Source organism: Lissotriton helveticus, chromosome 10 (assembly GCF_964261635.1).
Source record: "Lissotriton helveticus chromosome 10, aLisHel1.1, whole genome shotgun sequence".
Classification (NCBI taxonomy): Eukaryota; Metazoa; Chordata; class Amphibia; order Caudata; family Salamandridae; genus Lissotriton; species Lissotriton helveticus.
In genome coordinates, this window is record NC_136071.1 from 27,032,544 (window position 1) to 27,056,039 (window position 23,496).

Genomic DNA, 23,496 nt, shown 5'->3' on the forward strand with positions numbered 1-23,496 from the left:
TAGAGCTGAAATGCTTCAGCTGCAGTGAGAGGCAGGAAGCCTTCTCTGCTAAAACTGAAAGCAAGTAACAGACATTCATGTCATCTGCAGTGTGAGGCAAGGAGTCTCCTCTGCTCTGAAATAGTTGCTTCCAGTTTTAGAAAGGGGGCTCCTTGCCTCCCACTGCAGGTAAAGCATTTCAGTTGTAGGAATTAAACCCAGTGTGTGGCAGCCTGGATGAGACAGCTTCCTGTGCACACAGCCCCGAGTATTTCACAGGACTTTAAAATACCTTTTTCTTGTTAATGAGGCTTTAATGGTTTTCACCCCTACTTCGGGTCCCTGCAGTTCCACTCTGCCGTTTGTTTCTTCAATCAGTAGAGGACAAAGGTGAGATTTACGGAGGAGTGCGCGCCCCACCTGAGACGGTGTAGCGCCCCCCCTAGGGGGGCGCGTCCCACAGATTGAAGAATTCTGCCCTAGAGTCTGCTTGGTGCAGTGGAGAATAGTGACGTGTGTATGTTTCGTGCTACAAGGTCCCTGTCTGTGACAGAAAGCACTGGGAACATGTATGCAATTATTTTACATTTGCATAACACAGCATAAGATAGGCTGCTAACAAATCTGCAAAAAAGTTTAAGATAGAAAAGTGTTTCCAAAATATAGATTTTAGTTACACCCAGACTGTGTGTAGTGTACATTTTTTTTCATAACTGTCTTAGCTTACACGGAAACCTCCTCACACTATCTCTCAAAAAGAATAAATCTGTCATCCAGAAGCTTCAAGTGATCCCATCAATCAAAGGCAAGCATTTGAGCACATTTACATTTCTTTCTCGAAAGCAAGCACCCTAAATACAAGGCTTGTTTAGCTGTCTGTGGCTCCCACAGTTTCACAGCACAGGAGACTTCCTGCAATATATTTCAGCTGGAGCATTTCAACTAGAGCACAAGTCCTAAAAAAAGAAGGGGGGGGGGACGCTGACATCACGACAGGAAGTGACGTCACGAAAGGTGGCTTGCACCATCAGACTCATTGCCTCCCCTCGCTCACCCCTTAGATGCGATTGCATCAGAGAAGCCAGCGCGTGAGCAGCGTTCTGAATAAGCTCCGATCTCGCCCCAGAGAGGCCAAAGAGTGAATGTGTGGCTCCATTTGCTCCAGTTATCGAGCTCCCGGTAAAATAAGTGGGTGGACGCTGTCCACCCGCGTGGTACCCCGACTCGAGCCCTGATTTCAACTCTCGGAATTAACAGCCCCAGGACGGTTGGATTTTTACAAAAAGCAGGGGCTCGTCGGCCTCTCAGATCCCCCCCACTTTGACCACTGGGTAAGAGAACTCTGGTGGTCAGTGCACTTGTTGGAAAATCTGTAGTCAGTCTAGTCACAGAGTTGACTCATAAGTACCTTAGAAGGTTAATGTACCTGCTCCAAAGTGGACAGTGTAACGGACAAACCACAGATTTTTTTTAATGTAAATATTTCACTGGGTTACTACTTCAGTTGCAGAAATCCAGGGTGGCATGTAGCTCACACATTACAATCCTTGGAATATAGCTCAGAGAAATATGTCCTGGCATCAAGGAGCTGCATGCAAACTGCAAAGCAAAAGTTGGATACCTTCCTGTATTTTTCTGAATCTTTCCTTATTCTAGGTTTGTTGAAAAGGGTTCCTTCGGGTAGTAATAAAGACTTATTAGTAACTTGTTTATAAACAGTTATATTACTAATACAGACAGATTGTTCTAACATTCTTAGCGTGTATCCATATTGCTTATATATAAAGCTTAGAAAACCAAACAAAATTGGAAAAAACTGACCAAATCTTAATTTAACTCTTCAACGCCTATAAAGTGACAAGCATCTTGCCTTTGTTTCCTGTCATCAAGGTGATAGGCTCTAGCTAGCTCCCAGACAGGAAGAGACTTGAGCAAAAGTAGTGCTATTGGCCCTTTAAGTGAGGCATTTGTGTTGGGCGTAGCTGGAGCTGAAAGTAAGATACCTCACCTGCAGGTTTATGAACAAAGTGTCCCTGGGGCCAGCACTGGGACAAAGTCAGCACCTGTCACTAAGTCTAGCCTGGTTCCGGTTCAATGAAAGCTGCAGGCTCGCGTGGACACCCCCCCCCCCTGTCCTGCTCTGTACCCAAGAGATAGATCTGCTGTCACAGCCTGTAAAATGAGCTTGCACTAGGGATGTCTCTGCTGCTGGAGGCTTTAAGCTGTGTCTTGCACAAGGGACTTCCCTGGAGCTCGAAGCTGTACGGCTCATGCAACGCGAGGCACAGTAGTCTATACCTGAGTCTGTTTAACTTGAGGGGCAGCCCTGCTGTCTGGGGCCTGAGCCTGTAAAATCTGCGTAACTTGAGGAATACCACGAGGGGCGTAGTGAAGCTACCACTGTAGCAGCTACAGCTGGGGTGCTGATTTTTTGAACCTCTTATCTGCAACTTGGCAAGAAGAGAGCATAATTAACTAAAAGGAAGAAAGAAAGTGGGTTTCTAGAAAAGGGAGAGAAAGGTGGCGAGTGGATGGATTAGAGGATGAAAGGATGGGTGGGTAAAAGGATGGATAGAATGATTAGATGAATGGGTTAAAAGATGGATGGGTGTGTGAAAGAATTGATGAGTGAAAGGATGAGTGGGTAAAAGTTTGGGTTTATGAGTGGGTACAAAATTGTGTGGATGAGTGAGTGAGAGGATGGATGGCTGGGTGGGTGTATGAGTGAGTGAAAGTATGCGTAGCTGGATGAATGGATGAATGATAGATTAAATGGAAATCTGAGAGGATGGAGGGATGATGGATGGACAAAAAGAACAATTGATGGCTGAAAGGCATTATTGATGGATGGGTAAGCCAAATGACGGATAGATGCATGGATGAATGCATGCATAGATGATGGGTGTGTGAAAGTATAGATAGATGGATTAAATGGCCAATGGAGGGATGGAATGGTGACATATTGAATGATGAGTGGAAGAATGGGTAGATAACAGAATGGTGGATATCAGCAGGTAGATGAAGGGTGAAATGATGATGGATAAATGCTTGGATGGAAGTGACAAGGGAGCTCTTCTACGGAGGTTTGGAGTCACTTGCTTGGTGCCATCGGACCTTTGGTTCATAGTGGGGGATATTTTAGTTTTCTGGCTTCTCCCTTGAATGCCTCTGCGGGGAGAGGGCTCAGCCTGAAAGTTCTGTCCAGCCCATGACATAGTTCTGATGGCAGGGGCGTGAGGGGTTGGGCCTGTAACATTTACATAGCTTGAGGTTTACCCCTGTGGTGTGAGGGCTCAGCCTGAAAGTTCTGTCCAGCCCGAGCATCGCTCGGATTGGCAGGGGTTGGGAAACCTCCTTTACGACGCAACTTTTACAACGCAAACGATTACAACGCATTGGGCTGGGGGGGCGCTCTAGGATAGGGAATACGTTTAATTTACTATCCAACACCTTCCCTAGTGTCCACGGGGACTGGAGTTGGAATAGTAAATTAAACTATTCACTATCCAGCACCCCAAAGCGCTATGCGTTGTAAAGGTTTGCGTTGTAAAAACCGCGTTGTAAAGGCATGCGATGTAAAAGCATGCGTTGTAATGTCATACATCCGCAGGGGTTGGGCCAGTAAGTTCTGTGCATTCTGAGGGCTAGCTCTGCTCTGTGGGGCCAAAGATCATAAATGTCTGTAACCTGGTGCATCATTGTAACCTCATGCACCAGCCAATGAGAGGCCTTAAATAGCTATTTCTTTCAGAACATGGAACTTTGGTCTTTGTTCTGTTTTTCATGTTTCTGTGTGGGGTTTCCTGTGGAATGGTGGCACAGTTGCAAGTGTTTCATGTTTTTCTTTCTTTCGGTTGCAGTTCCAATTCTTTATGAACAGCCAGTGCCTTCTCAAGACATCATTTAATTATGTTTCACCTAATTGTCACACACATCGAGCTTCCTGCCTTGAAGGAGGGGAGGGGCTTCCCCCATCTGACTGGACGCCCCTCTCACACACTGCCCCCTTCCAGGTTCCTTCCTTTGAAAGTCCATTCACCTCTTTCAAAATCTCCTCTCTGAACATTCCTCACCATCCATGCACCCTCTTCCGGTTCCTCTCCCTTCTTTCAGTGAAAGCCTTTGCAGCATGCAGCAGTGTGATGCAGTCTCAGGTCTGCTAATTTCAACAAACTGATTGATCCTGGGCAAATAATACTCTCCCGGACTTCTGTCAGCTTTCTATATTTGTCGCTCTAAGAGGAAGGGTATGCCCAGACATGGGTCTCTTGTTCACTGTGCCTCAGGAGTCAAGCTATCCTGGCTGATGAGGGGTGATACCCCGAAACCGGTTCCAAGGAGTGGTGTGGCTCACTGGTTAGAGGCAGCAGACCCGTAAGCAGAGGACGGCCCGGGACCAGGGTTCAATTCCCGACGCGGCAGGGTCTTGGACCAGGGTCAACGGACTCGATAATTCTCGCCTCGGTGCCTACTCTAACCAGGGAACACACTCGGCAACTCTGGGCATTAGCTTGCCTCATCTCCACAACGGCCCCCACATACGCCGGGGATGCCTGGTTTCACCCTGGAAATACCCAGAAGGGATCATCTCACAGGGAAAGCCAGGACAGGTTCCCCAGCGGTCTTCAGAGCAGAGATACTCCTTCGGGAGTCGATTCTAGCGCTTTAGAAACCCACAATCAATCAATCAAGGGGCCTGGCATTTCGGGCTGGACTGTTCCCATGGGGCGCAGGGTCAAGACTGATTTGCATATGGCTGGGTCCAGTCGGACCACTGTCCAGACAAGCACCTTTTTCATAGCTCATGAAGGACCGAAAGAGCGAAAGTTCCTTGTCCTTCGACAGGGTAAAGTCGGGCGGAGAAAAAAAAAATGTGAGACAATGAGTGTCCCGTAACGCCTGTGATCGGACAGTGGGACAGGACATAGGAGCCATGATGTCAGGATGAACCAGCAAAATATGTGATGGTTGGTGGGACTACACCCACAGGTAGGGGTGTGGGGCCTTAGGTTGTTGAGCACAGTGCGGGCCTTGGGCAGCTGTCCACCCTGCCCGTGCCAAGCGCCAGACCTGCATCTGAGTAGTCTTGGGCTATCATAAGTGGTGAGCAGCCAGGGTTTTTTGCCCAAGCCCTGCTCTTCTTAGGGCCCAGCACTGTCTCTGCTAAGTATATATTCATGATGATGCAGGTCATGCCAGTCACCACTAGATGGCTCCAAAAACTTGAACTGCCTTTTAATGTATTACAGAAGTTTGTTTTTCTTTTGAACAAAGTGTGAGGAAACAACCTTTTTGCAGATTTCACCCCCACTTTTTGCCCCCATTGTGGCTTCTTGGTACTAATGTAATGGCTCCGAAATGCCTTGAGCCCTGTTAATCAGGACTCCGTGCATGTCCTCTGACCTTAGAGGTAAGTTGAGCTATGCCAATTGGGGAGAAGCCAATTAAGCATATACTATTCTAAGTCCCTGGGGCCTCATTTATGAGGTTATGCGTCACTTTTACGCCGCCGGTGCGTCACTTTTTGTGACGCACCAGTGGCGTAAAAAATGCGCCTTGTTGAGTCATATTTACAAAGTGACGCATCTAGGTAGATGCGTCACTTTGTAAACCCCTGCGCCACATTATACCTGCGCCAGGTATAATGTATGCAAGGGGGGCGTATTGACGCAAGGAAGGGTCGTAGAAGTGACGCAGTGAAATCTATTAGATTTCACGGCGTCACTTTTAGGACGGCGTTGCGTCAAAATCTTGCGCCTGCCTCACAGCAGGCGTAAGACTGACACAGACCCTTTCACATGGGGCTTGCCCCATGTGAAAGGACGCATTGCTGGAGTTGCGTCACTTTTGTGACACACTCCAGCAATGCGTCACTTTTGCGCCATACAGATACGTCAGAAATACAGACGTATCTGTAACTCCTTGCGACATGATGCGTCATACATTAAATATGACGCATCAGGAATGTCGCAAGGAGGGTGCAGTGAAAAGTGACGCATCGCTGCTTTCACGCAGCGATGGGTCATTTATCATAAATGAGGCCCCCAGTATGTGGTCTCATTTATGAGATACAGGTACATAGGGCCTGTAAGTTGAAGTGTTTCTCTTGCGCTGCAGCACTTGTTGTGCTACCCTGTGTGTGACAAGGTGAAACATGTCTCCCAGACTGCCGCTGCAGACTGGTCGAGCAGTTTTAAGCTGCTAACTCGACTTTGCTATTTAAGGTAATGGCAAAGACCAGTCCTCGCTTTTTAGGTCTCGCCTGTCGATGCGCATGCGCATCGAGCTTGCGAGACTATGGGGGCTTAACCACTCTTTAACTAACTTGCAAGGAATCGTGGCGATTCCTTGCAGTGCCCGTGACTTTTAAGCTCAATGCGCGTGCGCTTAGAGCTTAAAAGCGCGTGCACATCTCACAGCCTCCCCCAGCTCCGCCCCCTCCTCTCCTGCCCGCCGTGTCGCATTTCTCCTCCCCCCACCCCTTCTCTCTCGTCCAGCCGTCGTGTTTATTTATTGTTTTACCCGCTCCGCCCCCTCCCCTGCCCGCCGTGTCGCATCGTCATGGCAGCTTTGAAAGTAGGGGCAGAAGAGCGCCACTCTCTCTCCCAGCACACCTCCCCCTCCAGCATCCACTCCCCCCTTGTCTCTCTGTGCCCGCCCCCACCACTCCTAATGAGCTGCTTGTTTTCATTTGCAGTACACCATGTGCGCATTTACTTTCAGAACGGTGGCTCACCGTTTTAACTTGTTTTAATTTCCCAATCTGACCAAAAGGTTTGCCGATGCCTGACGTGCTACTGACCTCTCCACAGCCATGCCTACCTAATGGAGTACATGCTTGAATATATGTATATAGCCAGGCAAATATAAAGTACAACAAAAAAAACATTTGTCGCATTTCTTCTCCCCCCTCCCCTGCCTTCCCTCCATCTCTCTTTTTTTTTTTACCCAAAACATTTGTCGCATTTCTCCTCCCCCCCCCCCCTTCTCTGCCTCCCCTCTGTCCTTCAGTTGCTTCATGCCTTTGCTTGACCTCTTTTCCTTCATTCTTTTCGTAACCTCTACTCCTACTCCGCCTTTCAGCATCCTTTCATCCCCTTCCTCCTCCCCCTCACTTCAGCCCTCCCTTCTCGTTTCCTCTCTCTTCTAAACACGTCATTCGTCCCTGCCTTCAATATCCTCTCTTCTTTCCCTCATCCGACCCCCTCCATGTCCATATTTACCCTTGCCCCCTTCGCCCCCTTCCCTCCCTGCCCCTCCCCATCACTGTTGGCCACACCATTGAATTGAATTAATTCCGCCATGCTGTTCGCAACGGGCCCACCCCTGCAGCAGGCATTGCTTGAAATCAAAGGCGCTTGGAGGTCTCCACGGGGTTCTCTTTGTTTTCCGCCCAGGCGCTGCTTTGATCCGTGGCTGATTATTATGAGAACCCGGAGGGGCTCCTGGCCCCCAGCGTTAAGGGCTCCTCGCCTGCAATCGGATACTTTTAGAGTCTGCCCTTTAGTTTTCACAACAAAGCAAAGACAACCCTGAAAATGTCCATGAAGTATAAAACATCTTAATGTAAATTGTCCGGCAAATTCCCACTGAACACCACCACATCCACCATCACCACCACATCCACCACCACATCCACCACCACATCCACCGCATCCACCACCACCACCGCATCCACCACAACCACATCCACCGCATCCACCACCGCATCCACCACCACATCCACCACCACATCCACCACCACATCCAACATCACCACCACATCCACCACCACATCCACCACCACATCCACCATCACCTCCACATCCACCATGACATCCACCGCCACATCCACCACCCCATCCACCACCACCACATCCACCACCACCACTGCATCCACCACCACATCCACCACCACCACATCCACCGCATCCACCACCGCATCCACCACATCCACCATCACCTCCACATCCACCATGACATCCACCACCACATCCACCACATGCACCACCACCACATCCACCACCACATCCACCGCATCCACCACCACCACCGCATCCACCACCACATCCACCACATCCACCATCACCTCCACATCCACCATGACATCCACCCCCACATCCACCACCACATCCACCACCACCACATCCACCACATGCACCACCACCGCATCCACCACCACATCCACCACCACATCCACCACACCCACCACCACCACATCCACCACCAGGTGCAAATGCAATGTTCTTGGATTTTCGTCACAATAAAATACACTGAACATAATCTTCACAAAATTAATTTACAAACGTTTAAGCTATTGCCATTATAAATTACAATAAATGTTATTTAAGTATTAATTATTTACAAAATTAAAAGCCATTGTTATTTGCAATATCAATACATCTAAGTCACGTAAAGACAACACACATTGCATTACAAATGCTATAGGTGTCACATTTGCGAAAGTTCAAACTATTGACATTGTAACTGACAAAGCTATTACTTTTGCTATTTTCAAAACCAACACATAAATAAAAAAAGTGTCATTTACAATACCAATTGCTCAAACTTTCCTAATGCGAGACCTATTGCATTTCCAATGCTTGTTAATATATATATAGCTCACCCATAAGGTAGCCTCTGGAGCTTTAAGTCAGGGTTCTCTATATTAAGAAGTGTAACATGTACGTTTGCAAGGCCAGCAGTAAAAACCCTAAATTGCCATTCTTTCTGTGGAAAGGGTAGTAGCCCCATAGGCAAGTACAGAGTTACAGGCTGACATCTCAGCCCAGCTAACGTCTTAATGGGATTACTAAAGTTGGTACTGCAAGGTATCAAAAGAATTTGTGAATTTATTCTGATTTAAGAGTTAATTCAGATTTAACGTCACTGGTGGGCAAACTGCAACCGTAGAAGTTGCTTCTTTAGTTGCCAAAGGTTTCCAGTGAGTGCCCGATTACGGTTGCAAACAAGGACTGTCCTCACAGACAGCCTTCGCCCTCCTGGGGAGATGTGTGAATGACTCCCGGGAAAGGAGACACTAGAAGAAACATGCGGGGAGAGAGGTGTTAACTCACCCTGAAAGGAAGTCATACGGTTTTGGCCCCAAAGGAGAGCTTCAAAAGAGAAGATGCCTTTGAAAGGGAAATGGGGAACACTTGGAAGAGGGACTGCTCTGTTGTTTAGACAGACAGGCTGGCACCAGGGACAGGAGAGGGGAAACCAGTTGTCAAACTGTTTTTTCAGGAGTTGGTAGTCACACCTCTGAGTTGGGTTCGGGAACTCTACACGCTTAGAGAGGGGTTCTGCCATCTTGAGAGGGGGCAGAACAGAGCCTTCTGTGATTGCTAGATGCCACACTTTGCAAGAAGTAGTCATCGAGAGGGAGGGAACCCAGCAGCCCATTGGATAGTTACTACGACCTCCCCTGAGGGCATTTCCTGAACATAACAAGGCCACCCCTGGCCCCCAGAACCCAGGTCTCAATGGACTGGAGAAGAGAACAGAGGAAGGACTGCCCTGCTGGACCAAGGACCTGGTTAAGGTAGTCTGCACCGACGTGGACTGCACCTGCTGAACCTGGTGGCTTGTAAAAGAGAAGGGGCTGTGCCTGCTTTGTCCTGCTCATGCAGAAGGTGACTCTGGAGCCGAGCCAAAGCAAGAGACTCAAGGGTCAGTTGGCTGACCACCTGTTTCCAGCACAAGGCCACAACATCTGAAGACGCCTGCTGGGGCGAGTTGGTAGCTCAAATCTTGTAATCAACGCTCTTCGCTGCCGTGCAGCACTAGGGGCCAGAACCCTACTCCCAAAAGTTGCCCCTGAGACTGCTGGACCCAGAAGAGTTGTCAGAGTACGGGGTGGTCACCCAGAAGGCGAGTTATCACCCAAACAAGGATTCCTCAGTAACGTGATACCAGACAACTGGACTGCTGCCAGGCTTGCGGTTACTCCGAAAGACATCAGCCCCAGGGGTCAGGACTGCCTCACCAAGCCTGTGGATTCAGGAGTAGTCTCAGGAAGACCTCCATCCACTGCCACGCCTCCACAGCATCCTTGAGCATTTTTAGCAACTTTTATCCCTTGCATCAGGACCACTTCCATATGGCAAGGGGATACAATTACTGGAAGTGACTGCAGTTTTTTTAATGGAGGTAACTGTTTCTGAGGGCCTTGCTGGTTCCCTCTGACTGGCTCCCTGCAGAAGTTGGTCACCTAAGATAACCCCCTTGATACTTGCCAAAGTTTTCTTCAAAAGAGTTTCCAAGTGTCAAATTTGTTGAATTTGCCAGTGCTTAATCGCCGCTGAGTAAAAGGTTCATATTTACTGCGCCTTGTAAGTTCCATATCTCTCGAACCCTCTGGTGGATCTTTTTCATTTTTGGTGTCAATAATGATATAAAACCCAATCTATTTTTATAAATAAGTGTCGGATTTCTTTGGTCTCTTGTGTATTTCTTTTTTAATGGTTTTTGTGCTGTTTAAATGCTCAACGCGTATTACTTTAGCCTGCCCAGAGCCACAGCCCCAGGGTTGAGCTAAAGGTTTCACAAATGAAACATACTGTAACTAAAGAGGTTGCTAGGTGTATTACACAGTGAGGCCGCACAACGGCACCATATGATACACCCCATTTCCTCAGATAGGGTGTTCATGCGTCAGAGGGAGGCCTGTCATGCCTTTAGTGGCCTGGGTCCCACAAAAGCTTCTGACACCTTAGGAAACATACGACTGCCTCATGCACCTGCTTACGTATTCCACCATTTTCACTCTTGCTCGCTTGCTCACTCATGCCCCCGCTATCACACTCTTTCTCACACACTCACTTACTCACAGTTGGATATTTGCTTGCACCGCCCCCGATGGTAACAGTTGTTTAGGGTGTCCTCCCTCCACACTGAAACTGGCACCACAGTACGGGGACATCCTTTACGACGCGGATGTTACCCCGCAGTACCGTTACAACGCGTATTTTAGAACACAAGTCGTAACCATGACTTGCGCTGGAGGGCGCTAAAGGACAAGGAATAGTAGATTTACTATTCCAACACCTTCCCTTCTGTACGTAGGCTGCAGTTGGAATAGTAAATTAAACTATTACTAAGTCCGCACCCCTACAGCGCAAGTCGTGGTAACGACTTGCGTTGTAAAATACGCATTGTAACGGACCGCGTGGTAATACCACGCGTCGTAACAACGTACATCCCCACAGTCTGACCCACACATAGCTCCTCGCAATACTCAAGCACTATTGTCTAACACCAAGGTCTATCTTCTGAATATAGATTTTAATAAGTGGTGAAGGCGCTTCCCATGGTGTGCGTGTGCCTTGTACGCTGCTGACTGACTGACAATATATCCTCTTCATCGGATCTGCTGTTGGTTTGTTCTGACCAGCCCGCATTTCCTACCCTGGAGGCACCTGTTTTTGGAGAGTAGAAGCGAACAATGAAAGGCTCTCGGGCGAAAGCATCCTCCTCGTGGTCTTCCTGACCCTGCACGTACTGGTACGTGTCCGTCACCTCCACCACGTCTGGCCTATTGAAAAGGAAGAAACAAAACCTCAGAATTTAAGGTGAGCTTGCTGGAAACTGTGATAACTCCAAACATTGCAAATATACAGCCCGGTCCCACCCAAGTGGATATCTTAAGCCTAGGTATGCTTAGCCTCCTCACCTTCTGACAATAGCACTTCACGCCGGGACACTCTTGAGTATCCGTGCGCGCTATAAATGCATCATAACATAACATATCTTCACTACCCGCATGAGCTGACTCGGTGGATTAAACACCTCCTGTCTTCTTTTCCAGGTAGACTCTGGGGGCCCGATTCACAGATTTAACTTAAGACAAAATCCTAAACTTACTACCATTTCGGTATTCACAGAAGTTAGGAGTCCTAACTTTACTACTCCTAAACTGAAAAAAATCCTGACTTTAAGACTTTCGGTATTCACGGAAGGCATTTAGGAGTCCTAAAGTTAGGACTCCCAACTTCTGTGAATACCGAAATGAGTAAGTGCCTTCTGTGAATGCCGAAATGAGTAAGTTCCTTCTGTGAATACCAAAATGGTAGCAAGTTTAGGATTTTGTCTTAAGTTAGTTCTGTGAATCAGGCCCTGGGTGAGGAACACAAGGGTAGGAGTTTCAGGACTGCAAGAAAACAAACTGAGCTGGTTCAGTTTTCTTCTGGATCATATTTATTAAGATGTTCTCTCAAGGCAATTAGGATTTTTATAGAGGATCTCAGGTTTACATGAGCCAACTAGAACCAGAATGAGATGCCAGGACGGAGGGAGTGCTCTACCTGTAGATGAAGACATACTGCTCCTTGTAGCTGTTCCGCCCAAGCCGCTTGCTCTCCAGGTAGCGGTATTTGTGGTAGGCATCGTACCTGCCGAGGGGAGAAAACACAGCGTAAGTTCCTCAGTATTCCTGTTTTCTCTGATCGCCCCTCAACCCTGTGTCCTGCATTAAGTTTCTTAACCATTTCCAGTGGAGGTTGAACCCCCAGCCTCACATTGCCGTGGGCAGTTTGCTGGGCCTGCATATTCAGGATCACTGGTCCACCCAGGAATGTTTCTGTTTGCAGTCCACCATCCCGGATGGGCGGCCGCTCCTTCTCCTTTTTGGGTCCCCGATTATGGAACTCCCTCCCCGAGTCTTTGAGATGCCGTGCCTCCTTATCGATCTTCCGTAAAGAATTGAAGACCTGGCTGTTTAGCGATCTTCTCCAAGCTTTTCTACCTGTCCTCTAAGTGCTGGGAAACCTTAGGGGTAGCTACACGCTATATAAGAACGCAATAATCCCCAGCGAGGTCATCTTGTAGTCTACGGTGTTCTATTGACCGTGTATTGGCGGCGGGCACCACCGTGAAAGGTCTCAACCCACATGTGATACAAGAGGATGTAGCTGTGATACCCTTGCAGAATCTGTCTTCTATGCCACTTCAGGGCATACGGTGAAAATTCGTATTTGTATTTGTAAAGCGTGGACTACTCACCCTTTCGGGTCTCAAGGCGCTGGGGGCCGGTGTGTTAATTAAGTGAGCTATTGCCCAGAGTCACATGGTGCTGAGCTGAGCTGCCGCTGGAGCCAGGGATCGAACCGTGAAACTGTGGGAGGGTAGATTGTATGGACTCTTGTCTGGAGAAGAGGTAGAGGACACAACATGGCCATCAAACCGCGGCTGACGGAAGGTGGCAGAGATGCCTCCAAGGATACATATCCTCAAAAAACAGGAACCACTAGATGCAATTTGCACTAGAGATTTAGGAGGAAGCCGCCCTTTCTTTTCATCTAAGCAATGAAAGTTTGAGGGCTAAGATCTTCTCCCCAGCAATCAGGTAAATAGTGGGGCGTACATATGAGGGCGTCATTCCATCCCTTTGTATTGTGATAGGTTCAGCTTGAAGACGTTCCCACTCCCACTGACGGAGATAAATTATAGAAGAAGAGAGAAGGGTCCGGATTACAAGCAAAGTTAATATTTATCGCACCTGGTAAATAACAATACCCCGGGTTTCATTGTTTATCTGGTGCGATAAGTAGCGCCTATTACGAGTTATTGGGGAATAACATGCAGATTTTGGTTTTTAACACACCAAAATCCATATGGTTCGACCTACCGAAATGTAACTAATGTTGGGTTAGTTAACACATCCGATAATTATCAGTTGCGTTAAATAAAACCAAACTCCTAATTCCATCCTGTGTGTAAACAGGGATTTACGCATTGGATGGAATTAACTGCCCAACTTGTAATCACGGCCGGGGTATCTTAAAAGTAAGGGATGACGGGCCAGCTCTACGAAGCATTTTACCGGTCGGAAACGAGCCTTTGCAGTTTGCGACCGGTAAAATGCATTTTGCCATGTACAGAAGGCAAAATGCGGCTCGGTTATTGAATCACATTTTGCTTTTGCGATTCGGTATTAGGAATGGGCGTGTTTAAGGTGTCCTTTCCTAATACTAATAGCACTGTTATGTATGAATGTTTTGCGACTAGAAATGCGGCCAAAAAAACATTTCCAGTTACCATGGACCACTGCCTACTCTTAAAAAATGAAAAGGTAGCTTTTCATTTCTATTTTCAAATGCATCCTGTTTTCCTTTAAGGAAAATGGGCTGCATTACAAAAAGAAATATTGCTTAATTTAAAAAGCAATCACAGACATGGTGGTCTGCTGACCTCAGCAGGCCACCGTCCCTGTGATTGCAGCCATTCACAATGGGCTGCAAATTGCAACCGGCCCCATGAATATTAATGAGGCAGGTCCGTTTGCGACCCACTGCGAATCGCTAACAGTATCAAACACACTGTTATACATTGCAGTTTGTGATTTCCTAATAGCGAATCTCAAAAATTCGCTATTAGTAAATCGCACACAAGCGGTTTCGTACATCTGGCCTGACGTCCCTTCCCTACTGAAGAATACTGTGGTTGGAAGACAATTGGCACTATTAGATGATGTCCAGTAGACGCAATGGATGGTTGACGGAGCAGCGTTTGCACACCATATCAGCCTACAATCAATAACACAGGAATCCCACCCAACATTTCAAAGGAATTTTGAGTAAATCTTCTTTCAGTGTCAAGAAACCGCCTTCAGCAGAATAACTATAATGTTCAAAAGAATTCATCACATTGGGTTTTCACGTGTTTTCAATGATGTGAAAGGTACCAGTCAAAATATTTCCATATGATTCAAGTTCAAAATCTAGTCAGCTCATGAAACATGACTTTCAATTCTTCGGTAAAGAGACAGGTGATATAAGCTGTACTGAGCCGAGAGCCACATAAATAAAGGCTATCGCTGCTATAAAGCCATCTCCAATAAAAACCATTCCTTGGCCATTGGACAAGTTTCAAGGCTACGCCTGCTCTTCGGCAAGGTAAATATGAAGTGATTCAGAAAACACCCAAAATGTATCCAACAATATCCAGCCTTGGGAGGCAGCAACTGGACCACCAAGTTGACTTTGCCTTTTATCAGTGACATATGTAGGAATCCAGAAGTGCCCATAATTAAAACATTTATATAATTGCAGTTTTTTAATCTATAAAGAAGGTCAAGGGTTCTGAATCCTGGGTCCAGTTACAGGACACATACTTCTCTTCAGCTACAAAAACATATATCATTAGATACCAATAATAGAACAGTGAATACATTGAAAAACATATAGAGTTCATTCTTCTAATGTAGTATATCACAGTGGAAGATTTTAGACATAAAAGAAAGACTAACCTTTACTCTAAAAGGAAAAGGTACAATTGTGATAACGTCAACATTTGTTCATAATTTCCAAACGTATGATAAACAAATTTGCAGCTCAACAAATTAGTAGACTAAACCAAGAAAAACACAGATTAGAGAAAGTTAAGAGAACAAACGAAAGTGAAGGGCAAAATCAAGAGACAAAATATTATTTTAAGACAGACGCTTTGAATCAAACTTGCTTACTACCAGTCAAGTGATCATCAAGCCCGGGATTGGCTCAGCGTGCGGATCCACCGTGGCTCTCGCTAGTGAAGTCTCATAGTTCTGTCGTCACCCTTTGGCAGGTATTTTAAGTTCCCTAGGATTAACTGGAGCAGATTTAAGTGGACCAAGACCCCCTAAATGAAGTGTATGGAGGTGGCAATTAAAGAGAGAACTACCTTTGAGCTCAGGTCCTGATTTCAGAATGCCACCCTTCTGCACATGATACTGCTGGTTTGCAGCTCACATTACCCAAGCAGATATAATGCAAAGACCATGAACCTTGTCACTGGCACTCTAGGGGTTCACCTGTCAACATGTGCCACGAGTGTAACCCTGATCAGAAAAGGGATTCCTCCAATCAGGACCGACTAGTGACAGGGAGGGTCACCTGAGCACCTTCAACAATGCCTATTAGACGCCACATTTGACTCATGTATCGATTATTATTTTGGTATTGGTTATAATTCTTGTATATGATTATCTCACATACTCCCCTTATATAATTTTTTTTATTTTTTATTTTTTGACATTTGTAAAGCGCACTGTTACCGTACGGTGTCCTGGCACTATGCTCCATCATATCGCCCTCTCCTCGTTCACTCAGGTTTCATAAATGAGCGGTTATGTGCGCACTATTGGATTCAATGCCTATTATACTCCCCATGTTAGACTCATGTTTTGATTTCTTACCTTTCCCTATAATTGTAAAGCGCTCTGATATCCTTCGGGATCAAGTCCGTGCTATATAAAATTTTATAAATAACTAAATAAACACTGAGTTTTATTTTCACATTAAAAGCCCAAGTCTGGGTCTTTGCACGTGCTGGACTACACATCACTATTGTTTAGTAGTTACAAATATTAAAGGCTGTTTTATTGCTAAAACCAAGGCCACTGTCTAATTCATTCCTACAGGCTTAGTTGGACAATAATGGATTATGTCTTAAAAAGGTAAAGCATTTGATGTCAATTTGTGTTCCTGGTTGGACATTTGAAGAACATCAGAATGGCCTGGGTGCAGAGATCTCCATTGCAAGGAAGTCTGGACTGTCACATGGATACTAGATGAGCGCAAACTCCCACCTCACCCACCCATGGACGCGGTTACCTGTTCATCTCCTTAATCAGCGCCGGGACGACCTCCCCTTTGGAGTCACGGACCTCCTGGATGAGGCTGATGTCGCACCGCACCAGGATCTGTGCAGAGAAAATGCATCGAACATGTTAGAAAGTTGGATGGGAAATGTCCTGTGTCCAAGGACCCTTCTTCCAAGGACCAAGGACTCCTTTTTGTCCAATCAGCATCAGCCATTCGTGGAGAGTGCAAGGACACCTCAGCGTAAACACAGACCCTGCATCTCCAAACTAGCATGACATTGGGTGGATGTATGATGGTACAACGCGTACCGTTACAACGCGTCCCCTTACGACTCAGTTTTAACAACGCAAGTCGTTACAACGACTTGCGTTGGGGGGGCGCTGATAGTGAATAGTTTAATTTACTATTCCAACACCAGTCCCCGTGGATAGTAGGGAAGGTGTTGGATAGTAAATTAAACTATCCCCTATCCTAGAGCGAACTCCAGCGAAAGTCGTTGTAACGACTTTCGTTGTTAAAACTGCGTCGTAACGGTACCGCGTTGTAGCGGTTCCGTTGTAAAGGATGTTTCCCCATCGGGTGACGTCTAAGAAGGTAAGGCCAGTGGTTGAATGGTAGAGTAAAGCTTGTAAAATAATAACTCTTTTGGAGGGATTTGCCTCCTGACCTTCTCAGGTGGACTTTCAGTTTTATCGCGTTTAGCTGTAGACCCCCCCCTTTGCTTCAGTCGTGGACCACCCTTTCCTGGAGTGGTCTCCCTGGAGTTGCTGGCCAGTGCCCTGGGAGCGGGGTCACCCCCGGTCTATAGAGATGTTTAGAGAATCCGAGTGCGGCCCCAAAACCTCCATCTCATCGGGCGGTCACAAGGCATGCATGGTGTTCGAATATATGATGTAACAATGCGATCAAAATGATCGCGGTATGTTACTTTGCAGTTTTTACTACAACGACTTGCGCTGGAGGGCGCTGGACTTAGGAATAGTAAAATGTACTATTCCAACACTAGTCTACGTATAGTAAGGAAGGTGTTGGAATAGTAAATCTTATTATTCCTTAGGTTATAGCACCATCCAGCGCAAGTCGATGTAACGACTTACGTTGTAACGGCTGCATTGCAACTGCATCGCTGTGTACCCACCGCGATGTAAAGGATGTTTCCCAAGGTCTTCTTACCTTCTCCCTGGATGCCTCACTAAATCCCACCGTTGACATCATTTTATTCTTTATTCTTTTAAGGTTCCAGAGGTGTCCAGATGAGGTACGACACATCTCTGGGTGTTCCTCACTCAGGGCAGAAAGATCGAAAGCGAATCCGAAGGCCCATCTTGGATCCCGCGCACGAACCGAGCCTTGAAATGTTTATTTACTAGTGGTATAATTATCTATAAATTTGTATAAGGCAACGTGGAACTTCTGCAATGTAAAGTTTTTAGACTTACACGGCTCGAAATCACTTGCTTTATTAGTCTTTCTTCTATGTCAAGACAACTTTGTCACCCTGCCACTCCTTCTTTCTTTATTTGGCTATTAAAAAACACAGCATGGCCCTTTTAGAGTGCTGTTTGCCTTCCCCTCATCCTGGTGGAACTGCTCCTGGCCCCCAGCTGCTGACAATCTGCTTCATGGCTAAAGGCTTACATGGCCAAAAGGCGAGACCGATTGCATTGCAAATGCTTGTTTGACTCTCCCAAGCTCTGCACTTGTACAGCACTCAATGCAAACTGGTGTTTCCCTGATTCAGAGCTTCTCATGACTGCACAGATGTTGTGTCATTGACTGTGATCCTCAAAGCCCCTTATAAAAAACTGTCTGCTCCCACGTCACCCTTGGGGTGAGAGATGGTTGTACTACACTGGAATGGCACCTTTGTGTGGATTTTGTAAACAGTCGAAATTCAGGGGCATATGCACAAGGATGTGGCGGAGTGAGGCGTTAGCCGTCATGGCTTAACGCCTCACTCCGACACTTCAGAAACGCAAGGCTGCACCATATGTACAAGGATATGGTGCAGCCTTGTGTTTCTCCTTGCGCTGGCGCTAAACTTAGCAGTGTTGTGCCGACGCAGGCACCCTTGCTCCATAGTGCAAGGGTGCCTGCGTGCAGGGGAGGATTGTTTATGTGTAGGAAGGTGTCCCTTCCTGCACATAAACAATCCTGAAATGCCATGTTGTCACTTCAAGGTGTGCTGTTTAATGCAGAACACATGGAGGTTACAAAATGTCATTTTTTTTAAAGAATTGTTTATGTGCAGGAAGTGTCACCTCCCTACACATAAAAAAATCCAAGGCATTTTGCTTTTTCCACGTGTGCAGCCTTGTGCAGCACACATGGAAAAAGCTAAAACAAGGAGAAATAAAGGATTTCTTCTCGTTTCGCCAACTTAAGACCAGGTTTTTCTCTTAATTTTGGCGCTGCCTCCTATTTACGCCACCCTTGTAAATAGGGGGCAGCGTAAAAAACAATGGGTGTTGCGGTGGAACGCCTACCAAAAAAAATAAACCCCGACAGCAGGCAGCGCTAAAAGTAAACAGTGATGACGCAATGCCTGGGTGTGTGCAGCCTCAGAGGGCCTCTTCCGGAAGTCACTGTACTGTGCTCTGGGGGCTCCGAGCTTCCTTGAACATTAGTTTGTCACACAGAGAAGCCTGCCCTCTGTAATCAGGTGCAAGAGAGGCCAGCACAGCTGTGACAGGCATTACAGGGAGGCACCTCTTCACTGGGAGGGCTGGAGTTGGAATAGTGAACCTGCCCAGGGGACGGGGTAGGGTCAGGGGGTGTCCCTGGTCACTGCAGCGGTGAGTCATTGCACTGGGGGTGGGTTGTGACATACCTCTGCTTACACCACAGCGCCTGCTTGTCTCTTTCTGAGGCCTCTATGAGCTCTGTTCCTGGTTGATCCACCAGCCTCCGGCGCTTGCTCATCCAATCCTTGCCCTCTCTTCTCAGATACTTTCTAGCTTGGAGGGAGGCTGGAGGTAATATTGGCTGATGCTTGTAAGTGAGCTGGTCTTGGAAGGATAACCTCCTGGCGAAAGCATCCTTGGCGTCTGTATACGTAGCATAGCGCTGCATGATAAAGCATAGCCTAGCACAGCTCTGCTCAGCATAGGGTAACAACAGAACCTAACGTAACACAACCTAACATAACAAAGCCAAACATATCATAGCATAACATAGATAGCATAACATAGTATAAATCTGCACAGCCTAATCAACACAACTTAAAATAATACATCAGAAGAAGGCATTACTTAACGTTGCCTAGCAACATAACATAGAATACCACAACATAACATATCACAGCTTGCACAGCATAATATAATATGGCATTGATTGCACAGCCTTAAATAACCTAACTCAGCACAAGGAAGTAAAGCATTGATCATCACAGTCTAGCATAGCAAAGCATTGCTCAGCCCAGCATAATATTGAAAACCATTGCTTAGCAGAGCCTAGCATAACATAGCAAAGCATTGCTAAGCAGAGCCTAGCATAACATAGCAAAGCATTGCTTAGCAGAGCCTAACATAACATAGCAAAGCATTGCTTAGCCTAGCATAACATAGACAACATTGCTTAGTAGAGCCTAGCACAACATAGCAAAACATTGCTTAGCAGAGCCTAGCATAACATAGCAAAGCATTGCTTATCAGAGCCTAGCATAACATAGCAAAGCATTGCTTAGCAGAGCCTAGCAGAACATAGCAAAGCATTGCTTAGCAGGGCCTAGCTTAACATAGCAAAAAATGCTTAGCAGAGCCTAGCATTATTTAGCATGGATTGCTTAGCAGAGTCTATCATAACATAGCAAAGCATTGCTTAGCAGAGCCTAGCATAATTTACGAGCATTGATTAGCAGAGCCTAGCATAACAGAGCAAAGCATTGTTGAGCGGAGCTTAGCATAACATAGCAAAGCATTGCTCGGCCTAGTATAACACAGCAAAGTATTACTTAGCAGAGCCTAGCATAACATAACGAAGCATTGCTCAGGCTAGCATAACATAAAAAACATTGCTTAGCAGAGCCTAGCATAGCATAGCAAAGCATTGCCTCGCAGAGCCTAGCATAACATAACAAAGCATTGCTTAGCAGAGCCTAGCATAACATAGCAAAGTATTGCTTATCAGAGCCTAGCATAACATAGCAAAGCATTGCTAGGCAGAGCATAACATAACAAAGCATTGCTTAGGGGAGCCTAGCATAACATAGCAAAGCATTGCTTAGCAGAGCCTAGCATAACATAGCAAAACATTGCCTAGCAGAGCCTAGCATAATTTAGCAAGCATTGCTTAGCAGAGTCTAGCATAACATAGCAAAACATTGCTTAGCAGAGCGTAGCATAATTTAGGAAGCATTGCTTAGCAGAATCTAGAATAACATAGAATAGCACAACACAATTTAAAATACAAAAATGCCACCCTTTTCTTGTTCTTTTTCTTTCTCTTGCTTTTCTTTTCTCTTTCTTTCGCGCTCTTCATTCTCTTTCTAATTCTACATTTGCCATTCTTTCCTTCTTCCTCTCCTTTCATTCCTCTCATTGTTTTTTCTTCCGTTTCATTTTATTCTTTGACTTTCTTCCTTCATATCCATTCTTTCTTTATTTTTGATTTTCTTCAACATTACTCTCCTTTCCTTTGTTCTTTCTTTCCCTTTCTCTGCTTCTTTCTTATTTTCATTTTTCTCTCTTGCCTTTTTTTCTCAGTCAGACCTTCTTTCTGTTTATTCTCTCACCCCTCTGTCTCTCTCATTATATCTCCCTCTTTCTCCCTTTTGCTGCCTCAATAGCAAAGGGACAGAACTACTTCTTAAGGGCCCCAGATGTGCCATTTGCTGTGTGTACCCTGTGGCAGGGCTGGGGTACCCTGGGGGCAGTGTTTCAGTTATTTGACCTCTGTGTAAATTCATGGACTACCAATATTAGGTAGTAGCTCACAACGATTTTCAATGATCAGAAGTAGCTCTCACTGTGGGAAAGGTTGGAGACCCCTGGCCTAACCTAACCCAGCCTAGCTTAAAAGAGCAGAACATGGCTAAGTTTAGCAGAGCTGGATCTAACACAGGCTACCCTACCCTCGCATATAGCTGGTTACTCTAGCCTGGCATGGGATAGCATAACGGATGTATGACATTACAATGCGTGCTTTTACATCGCATGCTTTTACAACGCGGTTTTTACAACGCATACCATTACAACGCATAGTGCTTTGGGGCGCTGGATAGTGAATTGTTTAATTTACTATTCCAACTCCAGTCCCCGTGGATAGTAGGGAAGGTGTTGGATAGTACATTAAACCTATTCCCTATCCTAGAGCGCCCCCCAGCGCAATGCATTGTAATTGTTTGCGTTGTAAAAGTTGCGTTGTAAAGGCACTGCGTGGTAAAAGTTGCATTGTAAAGGTTGTTTACCAGCATAACACAGTCTAAAAAAATTCTTGAAAAATATTTTCTTCTTACTCCCACCAATCAGGAACCCCCACCCTCCCCTGGCCCTGCAGAAGACCCACCTTCACCAGGACGTCCATGACCGCCTTGTTGGCTGCTTTGGCCTCTCCAAAGCTCTGGATGTTGAAGGCACAGATCTTGAAGGCCGCTCTGGCCACGGATGGGCCCAGGAGGAAGACCACAGAGAGAAAAGCTAGGACCTTCATCTTGCACGCGCCGGAAAGCGTCAGTGCCAGATGTGACTACCGCGCGGACTGTCACCAAGACCAGGTAGCACTCTCGGCCCTGTGAATGAATAAAACACCTGATTAGGATGTTCGATCACTATCAAATCCACAGCAGGGATCTGTGTTTCACCATGGAGTCACTGATTTGAATAACGGTGGGCTCATTAAGCCTTTCATCCTTCTGAGGTCTATAAAATAAGCACCACTGATTTGGTAGCAATAAACATCTGGCTACGTATTATACAATGCACTCCCAGGGCATATATTGATATTACAGAAGGGGTCGCAGAAGCTTGTACGGCTCCTTCTGTGGAACTCATAGCGCTGACGAATATATTGTACTGTATTGTAATTGAATTTATATAGCGCTTACTACCCCTGACAAGGCGTCGAAGCGCTTTTTTGGCGAGTAGCACAATACTCCGGAACCCATAAAGAATTAGTGGCGAATTAGTATAGAGAAATATGAACATAATTTGAGTGGTGGATATGTTTTAGTTATTTGGAGTGAGAAGGATAGTGGAGGGATTGAAGAGGGAAAAAGGTTTGCATTTATATAGGGCTTGCTACCCCTGATGGGGTGTTGAAGCACTTTTTCGGCGAGTAGCACGCTACAACGGAACCCATAAAGGGTTAGTGGTGAATTAGTATAGTGAAAATATGAAAGTAATTTGAGCGGTGGATATGTTGGTCAGTTGTTATGGTACAGGTCCGCTCACTGCGACCTTTATATGCTGTGGCACCACTCGGAACCTTTGCAAATAGTATTTGACCGCTCACTGCGACCTTTATATGCTGTGGCACCACTCGGAACCCTTACAAATAGTATTTGACCGCTCACTGTGACCTTTATATGCTGTGGCGCCACTCGGAACCCTTACAAATAGTATTTGACCGCTCACTGTGACCTTTATATGCTGTGGCGCCACTCGGAACCCTTACAAATAGTATTTGACCGCTCACTGCGACCTTTATATGCTGTGGCACCACTCGGAACCCTTACAAATAGTATTTGACCGCTCACTGTGACCTTTATATGCTGTGGCGCCACTCGGAACCCTTACAAATAGTATTTGACCGCTCACTGTGACCTTTATATACTGTGGCGCCACTTGGAACCCTTACAAATAGTATTTGACCACTCACTGAGACCTTTATATGCTGTGGCGCCACTCGGAACCCTTACAAAAAGTATTTGACCGCTCACTGTGACCTTTATATGCTGTGGCGCCACTCGGAACCCTTACAAATAGTATTTGACCGCTCACTGTGATCTTTATATGCT

The 23,496-nt window shown here is 46.2% G+C and overlaps 1 protein-coding gene across 1 annotated transcript in view; it reads right to left on the reverse strand.

The window, feature by feature from the left end:
• LOC144785007 (deoxyribonuclease-1-like) overlaps window positions 1-23,496 on the reverse strand; it is a 95,879-nt gene that overhangs the window by 55,937 nt on the left and 16,446 nt on the right. Inside the window, exons 2-5 of the mRNA XM_078664126.1 lie at window positions 22,047-22,269; window positions 16,551-16,639; window positions 12,264-12,350; window positions 11,379-11,494 (exon numbers count right to left, since the gene is read on the reverse strand). Of these exons, the coding sequence (XP_078520252.1) occupies window positions 11,379-11,494; window positions 12,264-12,350; window positions 16,551-16,639; window positions 22,047-22,190 (436 nt within the window). The 5' untranslated portion in view covers window positions 22,191-22,269. The remainder of the gene's footprint in view (window positions 1-11,378; window positions 11,495-12,263; window positions 12,351-16,550; window positions 16,640-22,046; window positions 22,270-23,496) is intronic.